Source organism: Tetrao urogallus (assembly GCF_951394365.1).
Source record: "Tetrao urogallus genome assembly, chromosome: 8".
Taxonomy (NCBI): Eukaryota; Metazoa; Chordata; class Aves; order Galliformes; family Phasianidae; genus Tetrao; species Tetrao urogallus.
Genome location: NC_136821.1, coordinates 578,391 through 598,300, shown reverse-complemented (window position 1 = coordinate 598,300; position 19,910 = coordinate 578,391). Strand labels below are relative to the sequence as shown.

The 19,910-nt window shown below is 53.6% G+C and overlaps 1 protein-coding gene across 1 annotated transcript; it reads right to left on the bottom strand.

Moving 5' to 3' along the window:
• Positions 1 to 753: 753 nt before the first annotated feature.
• Positions 754 to 16,665, bottom strand: ACVR1C (activin A receptor type 1C; the record flags this gene model as incomplete). The annotated part of the gene is given in 10 exon segments (XM_079539195.1): positions 754 to 917; positions 920 to 932; positions 1,047 to 1,177; positions 1,461 to 1,585; positions 1,711 to 1,867; positions 2,564 to 2,731; positions 2,919 to 3,149; positions 4,490 to 4,735; positions 10,782 to 11,012; positions 16,593 to 16,665. Coding segments are annotated over 10 exon segments (1,539 nt in total).
• Positions 16,666 to 19,910: the final 3,245 nt, after the last annotated feature.

The window sequence follows — 19,910 nt, the reverse complement described above, 5'->3', positions numbered from 1 at the left end:
GCTCAGTGGAATTTTCATAGAATCACAGGATGGCCTGGGTTGCAAAGGCCCACAATGCTCATCCACTTCCAACCCCTGCTGTGTGCAGGTCCAGGCTGCCCAGAGCCACATCCAGCCTGGCCTTGAATGCCTGCAGGGATGGGGCATCCACAGCCTCCTTGGGCAACCTGTGCCAGTGCCTCACTACCCTCTGTGTGAAAAACTTCCTCCTCATATCCAACCTAAACCTCTCCTGTCTCACTTTGAAACCTTTTTCACCTTATTTGCTTAGGTAAAGACAAATACAGTATTTAAAAATGCATTTTACTGACAGCTCCTTCTCAGATCCCTGCGTCGAAGCAGCAAAAAGCTTGATGAAATTTGGTCTTTTGCTGGGTTTGAGGACGAAGCTGTGCTTTCTCTTGCAGACGTGCTTTAAGCAGTCCCAGCGATTTGCAGTACATTGGCTTTGACAAGGACAGAAAGCACAATAGCAGAAGGTACATTTACACCGACGTGTTTAAAGCTCCTTCCTGCTATTCACCTAGCGTCCCATCTTCCTCAGGCAGCCCAACCAGCAGCTTGCTGTACAGAGCGAGAGCTACAGGTCACAATGAGCCCCTTCCAGTAGCCAGCTATGAAGCCAGATGGCAGCACTCTGTTCTGGGCACTTAAATACCGACCTGCGTCACATGAGGTAGACCAAAAAGAAAAATAATATCACATGTCAACAGATGAACAGCAGAACGCAGTGCCCTCCTCCTGCTGGAGCCGTTAGGTTTTGGAGTCTTCCTGCACACAGAGCTGTGAGATGGTCTTCTTGATGCGCAGAGCAGTGAGCCGTGCTGCACCGTTGGCGTACCAGCACTCCCGCATGATGCGGCCCATCACCCGCAGTGCCTGCAAAGTGTCATGGGGACAGGGGAGAACACTGGGACATCACACACAGCTCTCTGCAACAGCAGCATAACAGCCATGCCATTCACTAAGAGCCACACCGACCGCCCTCTGGCTCGCCGAGCAACTCTGTCTGCATCCAGAGAGGTTTCCTAAAGAACTGCTCTTACCTCACAGCTTTGCCACTGGTTTGGAATATTTGGTCGGAGCTTCTGCTCACAAACCACCCTTCTCATATCTTCTATCGAGGGATCAGAAGGCACGACGTCGTAGTAAGGCAGCTGGTACTCCTCAGTGATCCCTAGAGAGATGCAGCAGACAAGTCACAAGATGCGCAGCAGCTGCCCCAGGATAAAAGCATGGCTGATGTTGATTGATGATGGCAACGAGAAGGAACAGCAACTTTCGTGGCCACCTCATTTCCCGGTGGAGAAAAAGTGCTAAGCAACAGATTTATTTCCACCTTCACATCCTGCCAAGATAATTGAGAGTGCAGGACCAGGGACACAGCTCCTTTAATTGCTCTGTGTTTATCTGGGATAAAAGCAGTCCAGATTGCAAAACGCCAAGGGCAGACAGCTCACCTCCAACACAACACCTCCGTGCTATCTCCCAGTACACCAGCCCAAGAGAGTAGATGTCCGCACGCTTGAAGGACTCAAAGATGTTGGTGTTCATCGCGTCATCCAGTATCTCGGGAGCCATGTACCTTTAAAGGGGACACAGGTCACAGAATCACACCCCGGCAGAACGGTTGGCTTGGAGGGGCCCTCACAGCCCCCCATCCCCTGCCCTGGGCTGGCTGCCCCCTGTCCCACCCTGCTGCACCCATACCTCCTTGTCCCCACCCGCGGGTTCTGGGGGATGTCGATGGTGTTGAGCACGGAGTCGTGCTTCACTGCCAGCCCCAGGTCTGCGATGGCACAGCTCTCGTTTCTCTTCACCAGGATGTTCTTGGACTTCAGGTCCCTGTGAGCGATCGCCGGTTTGCCTGTTCATGGGAAGGAGAGTGCTGGCTGTTCTGATGGCCACAAAGAAAATTGTAACATAATGAGCAAGCAAAAGAAAAGTAACTGCAATCAGCTTTGGTGCTCTTCCTTGTAAAAGATATGACAGTCGATTCCATTCCAAGTAAAGCTCTGCTTAATGCTATCCAATTAAAAAACAGCAACAGCAACAAGACCTTGAAGGTGTTTTTGTTCAAATGTTTGTATTTCAGGAACAGAACTGCAAAATTCCATTCCAAAGCGGTAGGGAACTGCTCATCAGTGCACCCTCCAACAGGTGCTCCTACAGACACTCACTTATGATGACTGGAGCAGGCCAGGAGTGCCAGGGTGAGCCAGCACTGCTGAGCCATCACATAACAGCAGAGAGCTTTGTCTGATTGCAGAGCAGATCTTCATGTCTGACTGGCAAGGAAGGGTCTGTTTGGGCTGTCTCCCAAAAAAAAAACAGTGCTGAAGCTCAGAAAATTTGCATTTTAAAGCTGAGAGGACTGCAAGCTCAGTCGGGCTGACTGTTTCCTATCTTCTGTTTGCACTGTATCACGTACACTTATGCTAAGAGCATTTCTTGCACTGCAACAGCGTGTAGAATGCTCTGCTGACAGCTAAGCATTTCTGCCAGCAGCAGTGCAGTCCCCTAATGCAGGTGAAGGCAGAGGATCGGGAGGAGGAGCGCTCACCCTGCGTGCCCACGATCTCCATGTGCAGGTGTGCCAGGCCGCTGGCAATGGACAGTGCCAGCCTCACCATGCCCTCTGCCGTCACTGTGCCCCTGTTCAGGTAGTCAAACAGGGAGCCCTGCTCGTGGTACTCAGAGACGAGCCACAGCTGGGTCCAGGTCCCGTTGTCTGTTGAGAAGAAGCAAGGAGATGCGGCTGCTTAAGAGAAGGCATGTGGAGGAGCCCTCCCTGCCCTTTGGCCAGAGCCCACCCCAGCACACAGAGCAGTCAGAGCCCACCCCAGGCAATGTGCAGTGATGGTCTGCTTCCCAGCCAGCCCTCAGTTGTGAAATGGAATGAAGAAACGCCACCGTACCCTTGTTATCAGCAGCAATAAAGCCCAGGATGTTCTCATGTCTCAGCATAACCGTCTGATAAATCTCTGCCTCCCGGAACCAGGACCGCTCGTCTCTCGAGGAGAAGATTTTCACAGCCACGTCCTCCCCGCACCACTTCCCACGCCACACTTCTCCGAAGCGCCCCTTCCCTACGATCTCCTGCAGAACGATGGTCCTCGCAATGGTTCTCTGTACGAGCAGAGGTAAGCCTGGTTCAAAAAGAAAGCACAGCATCGGTGAAACACTTCACCAGCAGTTTTCCAAGGCCGAAGTCAGAGGTCATCCAGTGAGCTGGCAGACAACGACCCTTCCCCAGATCAAGTTTTCAATTTTACTTTCCATCTGAAGCACGTCGCCCACTGCTGGACATCAGACAGCTGAGGCCATGCTGCACCCAGTGCAGCCCACGCCGCCCTGCCCTGCACAGAGCGCGCACAGCGGGCTCAGCCCAGGCTGCCCTGTGTCACATTCACCTCTCAGAGATGGGCCATACCCCAGGGCTATGAAATACCAGCAGCAATAACATTTTCCTCGCTTGGAGCACGCATACCCACGCTCTGCCCCTATGCCTGTGTCTGCTGAGAATGCAAAAGCCGTCAGAATTAATAACACCCGACCTGCACTTGTCTCTGCTGTGTACTCCTCTGAACAGGGAGTCATTTTCATGCACATGGAGCTCTGCATGTGCTCCTGGTTTCCCATTGGGCTGTGCCTCAGGTGGGCATAGAAAATATGGTTAACTAAACTCAGGACCCTTCAGCCCTTGCTCAGCATGGGACTCACAGTGCCCACACTCAGGGTACTCGGCACAAGCACTGCCGGCACCTGGAACCTGCTTCAGGAACCCGCACTGGGGAACTCCAGAGCTCCCTTCCAAACCAGATGGTTCAGGGATTCTGATGTCCCCAAAGACCTGCAGGGGTGGTTTTGCAGTGGAACCAGATGATGTTAGTGATCTTTTCCAACTTTAATCACAAAACCATAGAATGACTCAGAATCATAGAATCACAGAATCACAGAATGGCCTGAGTTGCAAAAGACCACAGTGCTCACCCAGTTCCAACCCCCTGCTGTGTGCAGGTCACCAACCAGCAGCCCAGGCTGCCCAGAGCCACATCCAGCCTGGCCTTGAATGCCTGCAGGGATGGGGCATCCACAGCCTCCTTGGGCAACCTGTGCCAGTGCCTCACCACCCTCTGGCGGAAAAACTTCCTCCTAATATCCAACCTAAACCTGCCCTGTCTCAGTTTAAAACCATTCCCCCTTGTCCCATCACTATCCACCCCCATAAACAGCCATTCCCCCTCCCGTTTATACGCTCCCTTCAAGTACTGGAGGGAGGTTAGGTTGGATGGGACCTTAAAGATCATCTAGTTCCAACTCCCAGCAGCTCAGGCTGCCCAGGGCCCCATCTATGGCCTCGGGCACCTGCAGGGATGGGGCGCCCGCACTGCCCTGAGCAGCCTGCAATGACTCTGTGATTCTATGGTCCAGAAGCAGGACAGATGCCGGCCGGTTGGAGATGCAGCTCACACGGACGCCCACATACCAGAGCCGGAGCCAGACGTCGTCATGTCATAAATGAGGTCTTTGAGCGTCTTGCCCGCGCTGACCAGGTTGCACTCGGAGAGCGGCTCCTCCACATTGGGCGGCTTCATCCTGCCGCGGGCCCAGCGCCGGCCCTGGCAGCTGCAGGCAGCCAGCACTGCCACGAGGGACAGGACGCAGATGGGCACGGCCACTGTCGCCGCCAGCACCACGGGACCCACGGCAGCACGACCGGGGGACTCGGAGGCTTCAGGGAGAGACGAGGGAAGAGGGGGGAGAAACAGACGGTCAGTGAGGAACTGCTGGGGGCTGAGCTGTGCTGTGACCCAGTGGCTCACAGCCCACGGGGAACAGGGCCCTGCCTGCTCCTTCGGGTTTGTGCATGGAATTCTCAGCGCCAGCCCGGCCAAACGCAGAGCCCTGGAGAAGCTGCCTCCCTAACACCCAATGGATGTGGGACATGCAAAGATCTAATGAGACAGTAACAGGATTCCTAAGGCAGAACACTTGGAAAACATGTGCTCACAAGCTGTATTTTACAAGGGTCAGGAGATGGGACTGTCCCACACCACGTTCTGCTTTAAAATGATATGGGAAAAGCACACAGCAAGTGTCTGCAGGGACACATTATTAAGGGATTGCACATCCATACACAGACTCCTAAGGCCTAAGGAGTTGTGAATAATCTAAACAAACAAACAAACAAATAAATAAACAGCCACTCAGAATCAAAACACACTGAAGCACAAGTACCCCACGGCAGATCCACAAGCTATCAAAGCCCGGGGAACCGTGCGCCTCACACCCCACAGAGTTGGCAGCTATAGAACACCAAGAGCCTCTCTCCCTCCAGAGGGCACTCAGCAGTGTGCAACAGCCCTTCTGGGGGCAGCGGGGCTCTCTGGGTGCTGCACAGCCCCAGCATTGCTCTGTGTTGTGGAGGAGGAGGAGGAGGAGGAAGGTGGATCTCCCCAGCCCAGCACCGAAGGTTACACTCCTCCAGGTGCAGTGACACCAGCAGCAGTTTCTCCACAGTGGCAAGATGTGCCCTCGGCAATGCAGAGGTGCCGGGGCTGTGATCAGCTTTGCAGAGCTGCCTTCTTCCTTCTGCCCAGCTTTGACCAAGGGAAAAAGGAAACAGAGTGTTAACAGCAGAGGTCTGCATCTGTTCGCAGTGTGCAGCTCAAACCGCTCTGCAAACAAAAGTTGCCCCATCTTGCCCGGGAGTTTTCCTTCAATACCGCTCAGGAGGCTGTGCAGACACGGGCGCTTCCCAGTGCCGGGGGCTGGTAAAGAAATGCGTACAGGAAAGACCCTTTAAAGCATCAGTTCCTGTCACCAACTGCTGAAAAACAGCACAGCGGAAAACGCTCTAAATGAAAAGCTTGCTCGTCCTAAGGATGGTGCGAACAGCATCCAAAGGGAAACGCCCAGGGAGGTGTGAAGTGCACCGAGCGGGCAGCAACGAGCAGCAGGGGACCTTCCATCTCCCACAGCTCCCAGCTCCCACAGCCCCCAGGGGGCAATGCCACTTATCTGCTGGAAGCCGTGCAGGCAGTGCTACTGCAAAGCATTGGCCCCAGCTGCTCCGCTCCCTGAGCACCACCACATGTGGGTGCCACGCACATGGCAGGCTGCACAGCCGTACTGATGGGGTGCACAGGCAGGCTGCACGGGCCGAGCAGCACTGCTGGTGGGATGCTCGATGCCCCCTGCTCCATCCCCACCACATGCACACAGCTGCTGCTGTCAGACAAGGCTTCACTTTACCAGCTGAGGTCCTCTATCCTCTCATCTCTGTCGCTTTGCACTGCCGCATACATCCACTGCTGCCACACATCCCCTTCCTGGCACTTCTCTCTCAGGGACATAGGAGGACTCAAGCACAGACGCTCATGGCCATTATGGGGGCTCAGTGAGATGCCCGCAAGGCAGAAACAAGATTCAGACAGATCCACTCATGAGGCTGACATCCAGCACCAGGGATGCAAACAGACACCAACTCCACAACCTAAGCAGCATTTTTGGAATGAAATGGACTTCAGCAACACTTACAGGTCTGCTCTGAGATTGCTGCTGCAGGTTGGGAGCTCGGGCACAGAAGGGGAGAGGTTGGAGGATGGGGTTCCCGGAACAGCTTGGGGTCTGCACTGAGCTCTTAGGGGACACAGAGGCCCCCTGCCCAGGGAAGCCTGCTGGGAGGAGCAGCTGGAGCCCGCAGCAGCCATCTCCTAGCACTCACTGGTAGGGAAGACAAAGCACTGGTGGCAGCCACTCCAGTCCTGGCCAGGCCTGCACAGAGCACACATAGGAGTCTCGGGAATTACCAGCACTGTGGTTTCTGCTGCACTTCCCAGCACTGACCCCACAGCACAGCTCCTGCAGCCACAGCCCCACCTCAGGGCTCAGAGCTGGCACCCGTGGGGCTGCTCCAAAAGCACATCCCGGGGAGGGACAAACAGTGCCAGTGCAAAACACACAGCGCTCGCCGTACAAACAGCAATTTAGGACCAAATCACCAAATAAGTGTGGTAATGTTTACAGAATTGTGCAACACTCAACTCTTTGAGAAATAAGAACATCTCTCATGGATACCTAAAGCACTAAAATCAACACCATTAATCAAAACATGTTGCAATCTTATTTCTAATCTATTATTGACTTACTGATCAGGAATAGGCCCTGCAGATTTGTTGTCATGTATGAAAAAAAAATAGAACATCTGGCAACTTCCAGCAATTTCACAATGTGGTGCAGCTCTCTTCCAAGTGGTGTAAACAGGAGTGCTTTTAGGCAGGAAAAAAAGAAGGATGGTTCCCTTTGCTCCCATGGAAAAGACATTCTCTCACACAGCACCTGCCTGGATGTTGACATGCCACCTTAAGACTCCCGAAAGCACAAAACTATTCATATTTAAGTTACCAAACTTTTCAGAGATGGAAAAAGAAAACCAAAACCATTCTTTCCATTGCTGTAAGGAAATACAGTGCATTTAATGCAGAGTTCCATGACTGCAGGCTTTCAGGACATCCAGAAAACAGCTGGGAAAGGGCTGCCAAAGGCTGCCGAGGTTCAAGGAAAGCCTTCGGGGATACAGCTGTGAGATAAACAGAGCATTATCTAAATTGCTGTTTCCCTGCCCCTGCCCCCACCTCCCTTCCACTGGCTGTGCTCTTACAAATCCCCGCAGAGGACACGGATCTGGGCCAGGCGAGGTGCGCGCAGCCAGCAGCGCGCACGGCACACGGAGCGGCCACGAAGGCTGCAGCACCGCCTGCAGGGCTTCTCAGGGCGAGCATCCCGAGGGCGGCGGCACAGCACCGAGCTGCATGGACGTGAGGAGCAAATGAGTTCGGGTTGAGGGCGCTGAGAGCTGGGCGCAGCAGCTCCTCATGCCCCCCGCTTTTCCCAGTCCTGACCCCGTCCTGATGGCCAGGCTGCCGCAGACCGAAATGCCTCTGACAGAAAACAAAGCAGAAAGCGGCCAACTGGATGAAGTTGCTGCAACACAACACAGCCTGCAGTAACACACGCTGTCAGCTCTGCACTCCAGCATCGGCTCCCGAGCTCATCCACTCAGAGGAACCGAAGCGGCCACGCAGAAGGGAGAAAAATATATCAAAATATCTGCCCGCCTCTCCTCTCTGTGCTCCATCCTCCATCCTCCCTGCTCTTATCCATCAGCATGTTCTGGGAAGATACTGGAAAGCCTCTTTACTCACTATCTGCTCTGCAGCTTCTACTTAACTCTGTGCTTGACCAAGTGAGTGCTGGGAAAGCAAAGTGAAGCGTTGTCATCCTGCTCAGTAACAGACAATTAATGCCAGTTTTATAAGGTTCACATTTTGTAATGTGAAATTTGTAAAAGCTCTCATACAGCAGTGTCCACTTCTTGAATACTTAGATGAACGGAATGCACAGATAAAGGCTTTGGTGTCTTGAGGACACTTTCAAGCAGGTAAATGTAACGGAGTTATGCACAGAATGGAACATTTCTCCTATGAGGACGGGCTGAGAGCTGGGGCTGAGCAGATGGAGAAGAGAAGGCTGCGGGCTGACCTGGGAGCGGCTTGGCAGTATCTAAAGGAAAGAGACAGGAAAGAAGGGACAGATTCTATAGCAGGGTCTGCGGTGATAGAACAAGGGGAAATGGCTTGAAACTCAGGGAAGGGAGATTTAGGTTAGATATAAGGAAAAGGTCTTTCACAGTAAGGGTGGTGAAGCACTGAACAGGTTGCCCAGTGATGTGGTTGATGCCCCATCCCTGGAGACATTCAAGGCACGGCTGGATCAGGCCCTGGGCAACCTGATGGAGCTTGGTGTCCCTGTGCATTGCAGGGGAGTTGGACTGGATGGACCTCAGAGGTCCCTTCCAGCTCTAAGGATTCTATGACTATATGTTTGTTCATACAAAACCTACAGACAATATTGAAAAGAGAGAGAGAGGGAGAGAGACAGAGAACGTTGCCTGGCAATTAGTCTTCCAGTACAAACCACCTTTTCCATCAACATGGACAAACACAAGGGACGTGTATTTCTAAATCCAGCTCTATCCCACTTTTTCTCTCCCTGCTGCACATTCCCACGCTGCAGGTGTGAGCAGCAATGGGTGCTGCCAGTGCCTCCATGCCGGCTGGGCAGCAGCAGGGAAGAGCCATCAGTCACAACTCATAGCACTTGTTAACCCCACGCCACTCATTCTGCTCCACAAAGCTCTGCCACTTTGTGAGGAAGGGCTGCTCAGTATTGTGGTTTAAATAGCAGAAACCTGGGGTACATTCAGGGCAACACAACAAAACCCCCATCACTGCAAACTACTTCTGCTCTTTGGAACATTTCGTCCCCTAATGCAAAAGTATGGTAATGAAATCCATGGCAGCGAGTGCATAAAAAGCAGATGGGAAGCCTGCATCTGCCCCCAGAAAGGTTTGCCTTCACACACTGTGAAAAGCTCAGCTCAGAACAGGAGCAGCCTCCTCTCGTGCAAAGCAGCAATGGGAACTGTGCAGCTGAGCACAGCACACAGGTGTGGCCCGAGGAATGCTTTGCTCTGCTGGAGCCTGAACACAGCTGGCACACAGCTCCTCCTCTGCAGATACCCAAACCCACCGGGGTGCACTCCTGTGCAGCTGCTGTAGGGAACTGCTTCACACAGGTTGACCAGAGAGTGCAGAGAACCCCTCCAGCCCTGCAGTGCTGTGATACAGCGAGGGCTGTGTGAAAGGGGCTGTCAGGGGAGACCAGGAAACAAAGGGCCTTGGCACTGTCACTTTCTGACTACCGTGAGCTCCCCCAAATGTTCAGAGGAAAGGGTTCAGGCTAAAAATTAATTAATTTTCTCTGGTACTGAAATACAAAACCAGAGGTTTCACAACCCAGCCCAAACATTGGGAACAGACATGTCTCCATTCTCAACTGTAGGCAGCAGCTTCTCCCAGGCCCCAGCATCTCTGCCTACACAAGCGTGGCGGTTTGTTTCTGCATTTCTGGAGCTCAGCTACCACTGGCATCTCCCTTCTGCTGTCATCTGGAAGATGTGCACCTGAACAACCCTTAGCCACCAGCAGCAGGCACGGCTCATTCCCATGGATGAGATTCACAGCCCTCCTTCCACCCTTTCCCTGTGGTCACCTGCCTATTGCTCACATACTGAATGGTGCTATAGGAGCATTTCATCCTGCCAAGTATTAACAGAGTGCTTTCACTATGCTGCTAATGATAGCAGCTTGAGTGGAAGTTGTAACTATAAATTACGCATTAATCCACATCTTTCTTACCTGTAAGATCTCTCACTGCTCTAAGTACATCAAAAGGTGTCATCTGATAAAGCTGAGTATTTGACAGCTTACTGTAAAGCTCGGATTAGACACACAAACCCTGGAGAGAAGGGTGAGGTATTTTACCAATAATTAAATCTAAAACCAGTGCAAACATACATTTTTTAAAGAACCAAACCAACTCCATTGCACAGGAATTGGTCCAGCACTGTGCGGTGCACTCAGCTCCTCTGTCCCCTGAAGGCAGAAATTTCATTCACACCTTGTGACTGCTGGGCAGGGATTGCTGACACAACTGAGCTCTGAGCAAGGCTGTCCCACAGGCTGCTTCCCTGCGCCGCTTGGCCAAAAGCTGAAGGCAAACCTGCCTGCTCGCAGAGACACAAGGACTCCCCCCAGCAAGGACAACCATACACACCACCCCCCTCAGCTTCAGTTCTGCTGCCAGCCCCCAGAGCAGCGCCCAGCCACGCTCTGCCCACGCCAGCACAGGCGCTGCAGCGCCGCAGCACGCACCTATGGGCAGGCGGAGGGTGATGTTGTTGCAGAAGTCGGTGTAGCAGCACTCGGTCTTGGTGATGTTCTTGGAGCTGTGGCAGAAGACCTGAGCGTTGAGCTCCGGCAGGGACACGCAGGATTTGATCACCTCCTCCTTGCCGTTGGTCAGCATGACCGAGGCCCAGCACGCTCCCTCCGTCTGGCAGGTGAAGTTGGTGTGCTCGCACAGCTGGCACACGCACTGCAGCCCTGCAACACACGGTTCTGTGAGGGCAGGGCCAGCGGTGCCCCTGCAGCATCCCGCCCGCCTGCCCTGCCCCACCATGGACTCGTGGGATGCGTTCTGCACACCCTCACTGGGTCAGCGGCACCTGCAAGGTGGAACTCTGCTCTCTGACACAACCTGGGGTCTGCACAGAATAAAAAAGCATTATCCTTGCGCCATCCTGTTGCTTTGGGAACCAGGCCAGGCTGCAGAGCACTATTTATTTTACTTAAAGATGACGTCTAAAAAGCAAAAGCACGAGGTGACTCAAATCTCAGATGGCCAATGGCCACCAGGGCCAGAAGAGCACCGTTCCATCGCTAAGCCACGCTCAGGAAGGCAGCACAGCCCCGCATGCACTGCAGTCCTCTCTGCTGGGCACCACCTGCCCTAGCCAGGAGCTCCACCAGGCTGTGCCATCACACCTCATCACACACATCACACATCACATCCAGCCTGCGGAAGATGAAAGCACAGAGTGCCCACCCCTCCACGTAACCTACTGCATCTGAGCTCACATCTGAGGAGGGACGCAGCCGAGGCAGAGCGAGCTCTGACAGACATCACCACGAATCAGATTTCTGTCTCTGCCACACAATTTGTTGTCTTTACAGCAATCTTCATCCCATACTACAAGGAACAGCTTGTGGTGTTTATCCTCAGCTCGGGCCCCACAAACTTCCCTGGCACCATATGCCCGTGTTTATCCCACCCGCAGGCAGGCAGGGCGCATCGCCGGCTGCAGCTCTGTGCAGGGAGAGCACAGCCACCCAGTGAGCTGCTGTGAGATACATCATCACGGTCCTGGGGTGGGCAGGGGTGAGACCCAGCACATCCAGGGAAATGAGACATCGGGAGGGAAAACACTTCGTCACTGATGCTGCAAAACAAAAGCATTACTTGAGGAAATGAAAACAAACTGCTGCTGCAGGGTCTTCAGTGATTCAGATGTGCCATTATGCTGCTTTCTCTCACCTTCTCAAGGCTAAAAATAAAATAGGAAATGGTCTTTTCAGTGCCATTCACGGTAGATAACTGTTTTATCTATACCCTGACACTCTGTGGGTGGCTTCAGATGAGCGCAGGGAGAGAGAAGGGCGCCCCGGAGCCCTGTGTGCCCGCTCTTACCGAGCTGGGACCATCAATTATTGCCCAAATGAAGGGCTTCACCCTTCCACCTGGAGCCTGTTCATGGCCAGGGGCTGGAGCACACACACAGTGTCCAACAGCCAGCTCACTGCAGGCAGAGCAAAGCACCGCTGCATGAAGGTTGGCATTTCCTGCTGCTGTGCTCAGAGCGCTCTGTTGGAGTGCCCAGGTCCATTTTTCCTATTAGTTCTGGACATTCTGCTTGAAACTGACCCATCCAATTCGCTGCCCACAGCTAAAACCAGGGCTCTCCCCCACAGAGTTCTTTCGGCAAGACACCATTACACCACGCAGAACAAAAAGTTTATGGGTACAAACTGTCAGTACAGCCCCATCCTATTACCACTGCTTCTGAAATTGGAGGTGTTCAGCCCCCAGATGAACCCCCGCCCCAGCAGAACACTTCAGAGCCCGTCCACCAGCTCCTTCCAGCTCTGCTCTGGCCCTGACAGTCCCCACTGCCATCACTCTGTCCCGTTTCTCCACTGAGCAGCCCCTCAGCTGCACGGCGCTCCTGCAGCCAGCCTGCAGTACTGCACAGTGTGCAGAAGAGGAGGGATGAGGGACAAGAAGGGCTTAAAAGGAAAGGATCAAAGGGGCAGGAAGAAAACGTGCTCCCAGATTTCAAAACGAGGCAATCTTAATGCAGTAACAAGAACAGCTCTGTTATTTACTCAAGCATGGCAACATTTCCCTTAACACATTGCATTCTCTTGTTGAGAAATTAGGAGAAAGAGGACAAGCGAAATCCTGCGGCCTCGCAGAGCTATGCCAGGCATCCAGCAGCCTCTGGCCCCACACGCAGCCCTCCCACAGCCCCACGTCCCCTCACAGAGATGGGCTGAGCCCCGGGGCTGCACAGCCTCTGCCCTGCAGAGCAGTCGGGGCTGACCTTACCCAGAGGGGCTGCAGTGCCAGGAAGGGCAGCGGGTGGGTTCACAGTGCCAAAACTCACAAGGAAAGCAACTTCTAGCTAGAGAGACCGGGCAGAATGTGTGCTCCCTGCTTCAGCATTGTTAAGGGTGTTTTTCTTCTGTTCTTGCTACAGGAATTGCAACAGATGGAAGAACACGAGTTCAGACACCGGCTTAAGGACAGCAGCGAACAGTTAAAGCAAGCAGAGATACGCAGTGCACGTTTGGAAGTTAAATGGAAAGAATAGAGCACACATGTGGCATAGACTGACCAGCAGCGTGGCACAAAGTACGGGCTGAGGCTGCAGGAGGAGGGGACTTGCTGCCTCCCGTGAGCTCTGCATTTAGCGCAGATTCCTCACTATGCAGATCAGCACAGCGGTAATCCTCCATTAAGTCATAATCTGGCAGTATCCACAACGGTGAGCAGATCCTGACTGTGCTTACCAGGCAGCAGAGTGCCTCAGAATGAAATCTGAGTGCAGACATTGACCACGTGCAAAGAAATGTGCTGCCACGAGGCAGAGCCGCTCTCCCCCTTACCACGAGGCCATCCCGTTCCTCTCCAAGCAGCCGCGCAGAGCGTCTCTCAGCCACGTGCAGCTGTATGTGGCAGTGGCTCCACGTCTGCTACTGCCATGGCAGGGGTGGCCCAGAGGCAGCCGTGCTGCCCGATGGCCCCAACCCCATTGGGAGGAGCAGGGAAACACTGCCGGCCCTGGGCCTGGCCTCAGTGGCGTGTTGCAATGGGCACAGAGCCTGAAAGGCACGGAGCAGGTGGGGGGGGTGAGACCAGCTCAGAACTGGGCTCTTTTGCAGAGTCTTATAAAGAAATTGTGGCTCACATTGAGAAGATGAATGGGATCGGTCCCTTTTCCCAACAGCATAAGGTGTAGGTCTTACCTCCACCATTTAGGATAAATCATCATAGAATCACAGAGTTATAAAGGCTGGAAAAGCCCTCTCGGATCTCCATACCCCTCCCCAGCCCAGCCCCTGGAGAACGGGTGCCCTTGGAAACCTGGCTTTGAAGATGAAGATATGGATGTTTTGAAACTACTGCAATAAGGAGAGCAAAGTATTTCAGATCAGCACTGGGAAACCTGAAGTATCTCTGTTTCGCCCCATTCCACAGTGCCCACATACGTGCTGATGGAGGAGGCACTGAGGTTCTGCATCCAGCTCAGGTCGTCTGCAATCCAGCTCTTCAATATGTGTTACTTATCTTGCTGCTGCCGAGCTGAAGATGAGCCAACAACAGAGAGGTAAAATGCCACTTGCGTGAAAAACAGAATGTGCAAAGATCACTTGTGCTGAAGAAGATCGCTTCAGGAGCCACATCCAGCACAGAGGTGCTGCCTCTTTGGGCTCCAGCTCGGACTTTGCTCTCTGCAGGGCAGAACAGCAAAGGGCAGCTCAGAGCCTGACAGCAGAGAGCTGCAAGGGAGGAAGCATTTCTGACCTGGGTTGGAGTTATTACCCAAGCAGCTCGCCCTGTTATCTGCCCCCTGCTCACTTCCACGTCGCTGCTCTGTAACCCCCAATGGTACCGAGTGCTCCTCAGGCAGAGCACGGGGCCGGACTGAGCCCCGGACAGCCATCCACACCAGTTCAAACTGAGCCCCAAACAGCCATCCACAGTGGCTGTTGAGGCCCTGAACCGGCCCCACACTGTGCCCCACCACCACATCCCACCTACAGCTGCTCATCTGACTGCTCCCCACAGACCGCCCAGGGCTCGCATCACCAGGACTGGCTCTCAACACAACCCAACTCATTGACCGTTAAGCACTTGGCATTCTCACTGCTTTGTTATTAAACCTTTTATTAATATTACTATTGTTAAAGCTTTCCTTTTGTAAAAGCAATGGAAAAGAGCATCAGCTCTCACAGCCATACCTTGGTACAGAGCAGCACATTAAATCCTCCAGCAAAGGGGTACAACTGCTTTGCCACCACAGCACATAGGGGTGCTTTCTGCTTTCGGTACATCACCACAGGCATTTCCACATTCCACAACAAACTCCACTACAGAACCTGCCACAGGGCATCTCCACAACTGCTTTTATCAACAGATACGTGTTTTGCAGTAGGGGAAAGACAAAGAGCTGAAGTTTGGTTGTTTGGATTTTAACACTGCACTTACTGCATAGCAAGAGCCCAGTTCTATGCTGTTCTCATTCATTTATCCCTGTTTAGCAATTTTCAGCTGCAACCTGTTCTGAGCGGGGATCCACCTCTCCCAAATGCACAGCGTGTCCGAGGAGTCTCTCAAGAAATGGGAACAGTGCTGACACTGGGTGCCAGGTGAGCCCCCAGGCAGCACTGTGCAGCTCCCACCCCTCACTCCACAGCCCCTCAGGCACCCCGAGCAGCACAGGAGGGACTGCTGGCACCGAGCACAGTGCAGACAGAGGAGATGGATAGCAAAGGCGGTGGAGCAAAGGATTAAACTGCCAATAAACCCAAGCACCAAACCAGTGCAGACCTGAGAATAAGCCCCAATTTCGAGCGAGTCCACCCAAGGGATGAGAACATACAGAACAGTGGGACAGCTCACCGTGTCTGCAGCAAAACCCTTCTCCTCTTAACCCTACAAACATTCCCAAGCACTGAGATACACTGATAGCTCCTCAGGACCCTGCAGTGCCCAGTGCAGCACTCAGCCTCGCTGGAGAGGCAGACAACCAACAGGGTGGGAAGAACAGAGAACAAACCCACAGCAACGCAAGAGAAAAAGCCATGCAAGATGGTTGAATACAATGATAAAGCCAACTCCTCTTTCCCATGAGGATCACACAAGTCCTTCGACATGAGAGGCTTCGTCCCTTCCCATCAGCTGGGGCTGCAACCACCTCTGTGGCAGCAATCTGAGTATCACACCACAAAACTCCCACGGTGGAAACACTGAGAGAAAAGCAAACTGCAGAGAGCCTATCGGAGTAACTCAGATCTGTTCTAGTGCATGCTGTGCTGCTGCTCCTTAAAGATAAAGGTCACTCTATAAGCCTGCAGCTGACACCCAGGGTTAGCTTCTAAAGGAAAGAACGAGTAGAGCGAACACCCCATAGTGCTGTGAGGGAAGCAGCTGGCTTGGGAGGGGGCAGAGCAGGACAGGTGAGGATGAGATGGGATGGAATGGCACGGGATGGAGCACACCACTACCTCTGAACCCCAAGGGAACACCGAGTGAATGCGAACAGTACGGGACGAGGTGCAGCAGGTACAGCCAGTCAGAACCCCCCGCTCAGGAACTTAAGAGACATCAGAGCCGGGGAGCGTGGGCTGGAACCAGCGCCGGACCGGCAATTCCCCGTAAATCCCACCTGACCTATTTCTGGCGGATACACGTTGATCATAATTAAATGCATTAAGCTCTTTAACCTCCCGAGAAACAACGCTGACCCCGGCCAGGCGGCGGCACAGCTTTCGGAGTGCCGGGCCGGGGGTCGCGGGAACCAAACAACCCCGAGCGGCCCCCCAGCCCCCGCCGCCCCCTACCTGCGCACAGCCACACGGCGGCGCCCAGCAGCGGCAGCGCCGCCCGCAGCGCGGAGTTCGGTGCCCGCCGCATCGCCGCGCATCCACGCCGGGGCCGCAGCCCGCAGCCCCGCGTCCCGCCGGCCGCTCCGCGCTATACGCGGCGGGGAGGGGCCGCCCGGCACCACCTTCCCCTCGGCCACCGGGCAGAACCCGCCCGCGGGAGGTGCTGCCGGCGGCCCCGCCCGGGCCGGGGCTGGGGGCGGGCAGTGCCGGGAGGGGCGGCCCCGCACCGCACCGCTCCGCACCGCAGAGGGCAGCGCCGCGGGGCCGCGCGTCGGTTTGGTGCCCGGCTCTGCACGGAGATGCGCTTCAGCATCCCTCCGGTCGGCGCTCGGTCAGACCGCTCCGCGGACGCCGACGCGCCTCGGCGGCCGAACCGCTCTCCGCATCGTACAGGTTGGAAAACACCGCCACGGTCATGAAGTCCAAGCACCGCTTCTCCATCATCCCGTTATCTAATCCGTGCTGAGGGCCTCAGAAAAATTCTCCTTTCGGCCTCACAAGCTGTCCCGTATGCCGCAAACTGCCGGGGAGATTTTTACCTCTCTGTGCCTCGTCAGTACCGAAGGGTACCATCAGAAGTCAATCACACTGCAAACGTAGCCAAGGAAATTCTAACAGGGCCACAGGCACAGGCTGTACCCTAAGTCTTTAGGTGTTGTATGCTCCGTGTGTCTGTATTTGCTGTAAGATAAAGCCACTCCCAAGAGCCCGGTTCCCCACAGGCTGTTAATGAATTTCTACTGCTGCCAATTAAGTAGCACTTTCTATGAAGTTCTTACTGTTACTGCTATATCTCCATTAAGTCTTTTGAACATAACAGAAAATTACAGCGCCATATCACCAGCACAAAACCCAAAGCACCTGTGGTTCGTGTCAAAAAAATAACAAAATAAAACTGAAATCAACTCATTCACCCAAACAGCACTCAAAGCCACTTGGTTTGCTTCCCCTCAGCCTTGGTTCTCTCTGAATCAATCAGTTCTGCAATTCCATTCTGGCCTATTGCAGCCCACAGTGCTCTGACTGACTTGTCCCAGTGAGCTCATAGAGGATCCATAATGAGACACACGGACAAACAGAAACAAATAAATTAAAAGAAAAATCTGCTGCTCTTGATTGTGTACTTTCCTTAATTACTTGTTCAGGACCCTCTCACCCCAACCATTCTATAGCTCAGTGATCCCCAAGTCCTTCCCAACCCAACCATTCTATGAGTCCCCCTGCAGCTGGAAGCAACATTCAGCCCCAGGAGGAGCCCGGCTCAGCGCAGGGCTCTGTGTGTCCCTTTATGAGAGGGGCATCCAGGGGAGGAGGCCTTGAGGAGGGGCGCCAAGGAAAACAACAACACAGCATGCAATGAAAGGAGCACAATCACCTTCCTCACCCGCTGCCTCTGCGCTCCAGCACAACCCCAGGGCCCTTCGCAGGGCACTGAACACCGCACTGCCCCTAGGATGCAGGGATGCTGGCTCCTCTCCTTCCCCACAAAGGCACCTTCACAGACCTGAAGGATGAGGGCTCCAGTTGGGAGGCCAGCTTGGGAGCCAGTAGAGCAAACAGAGTGTATTTGTTGGATTCAGTGCTGTAGGTTTGTTAATTTCATCATGGACTCACCTGGATTAATGCTCAGATTAACGTTATTTGGTTTCAGTGCTTTAAGAGCGCTCTGTCACAAGAAATATCGCTTGACTGAATACTTTTAGAAAGACTATGAATTAACCTCTACCAAAACAAAACTTAAGATACAGAAAAGACAAAATCCAAAACGTCCAGAATTGCACAGCCATTGGCTGAGACCAAAAATAGTTGCTCTCCTACAGTTTCACCCTACGAGCACAGTTTATAGACAGAAATTTACTCTGCACATGCAAGCAGTTGATATTCTTGAGAACTGCACTGTCACAGAGATAAGGGTAAGAAGTGACTTAATACCACGCTTTGGGTTTGTTATGTAACCGCCAGGTTCCATACAACATCTCCCACATAACTCTGGTGGTGACGCCTGGCAGCGATGCACCAAACCAAAGCCATCAGACTGAGATGGGGCACAAGGATTTGAGGTCCCTTCCCTCAGACATCAGTGAGAGCACGGCGCGATGCGAGCCGCGTTGTGACGGCACCACACGAGGCTGAGCTGCAAAACCAAGCGGACAACTTAAAAGCAGGCAGGTGTGGGTGCTGCCCTTCATTGGCTCTGCACGAGGTCCTCCAGCAGTGCCACCCAGGACAGCCCTGTTTGCCGTTGCTGACAGAGGAGGGCCCACCGCGCAGCGGCCCTGAGCAGCGCCAGCTTCCCAGAACTGAAGGAACTGACCTGAAATCCCAGCACCTCCGGGCTCCTGATTTCCAGGGCAGCTCTCATCTCCTAACATTGGTTCAATATTGTGTTTTCCAGCAGGAAGCGCTCAGATGAGAAATCCTCATTTCATGGTAACAGCAGAACACCACGGCATGAGAAGAGTTAGGGGCTGCCTGCCTGCAAAGGCACAACCAGCCCGGAGCTGCCCCGCTCACACGTGCAGGGCTGCTGGGATCACTGCAGGAGCTGCCCCTTCCCCAGCACTGCAGTGAGGCTGTGCTCACAGCCCACTGCAGCCACGGAGCTCAGGGAGCTGCCCGGCCAGGTGGCACTGCTGCCTGCAGACAGGATGCAAAGCACTCAATGCTGTGCTACAGAAAATACTTCCATTCCACTGAAATTGTTTTCTCTTCTGCCACAAAATGAGCTCTGTTCCAACATGACATCTACAAAACCAATGGCACAGAACCCCACACAGGATGGGGTAAGTTATTTTTAATGCACTGCTGAGAGAAAATGCGCAGAAAAGAAAAATAGGGGAGAGATTTCTGGGGACAAATCTCTGCTCTGAGGTTTTGTGCTGGGCTTTGGATTGCTGGCTTTTTGGGGTTTTTTATTTTCAAACAAACAATATGGTTTAAGACTAATTAACAGCTTGGAGACATAAATTAATATATATATTTAGATATAAGTTTTTCACCCGGAGGGTGGTGAGGCACTGGAACAGGTTGCCCAAGGAGGCTGTGGATGCCCCATCCCTGCAGGCATTCAAGGCCAGGCTGGATGTGGCTCTGGGCAGCCTGGGCTGCTGGTTGGTGACCTGCACACAGCAGGGGGTTGCAACTGGGTGAGCACTGTGGGCCTTTGCAACCCAGGCCATTCTAGGATTCTACGGTAAAAAAGGCTTTATAGAACCCCAGCAGGGCAAAGTGCTGACAGACTGAGCGCCCCAAAGAAGTGCAGCCCTGCCTCTT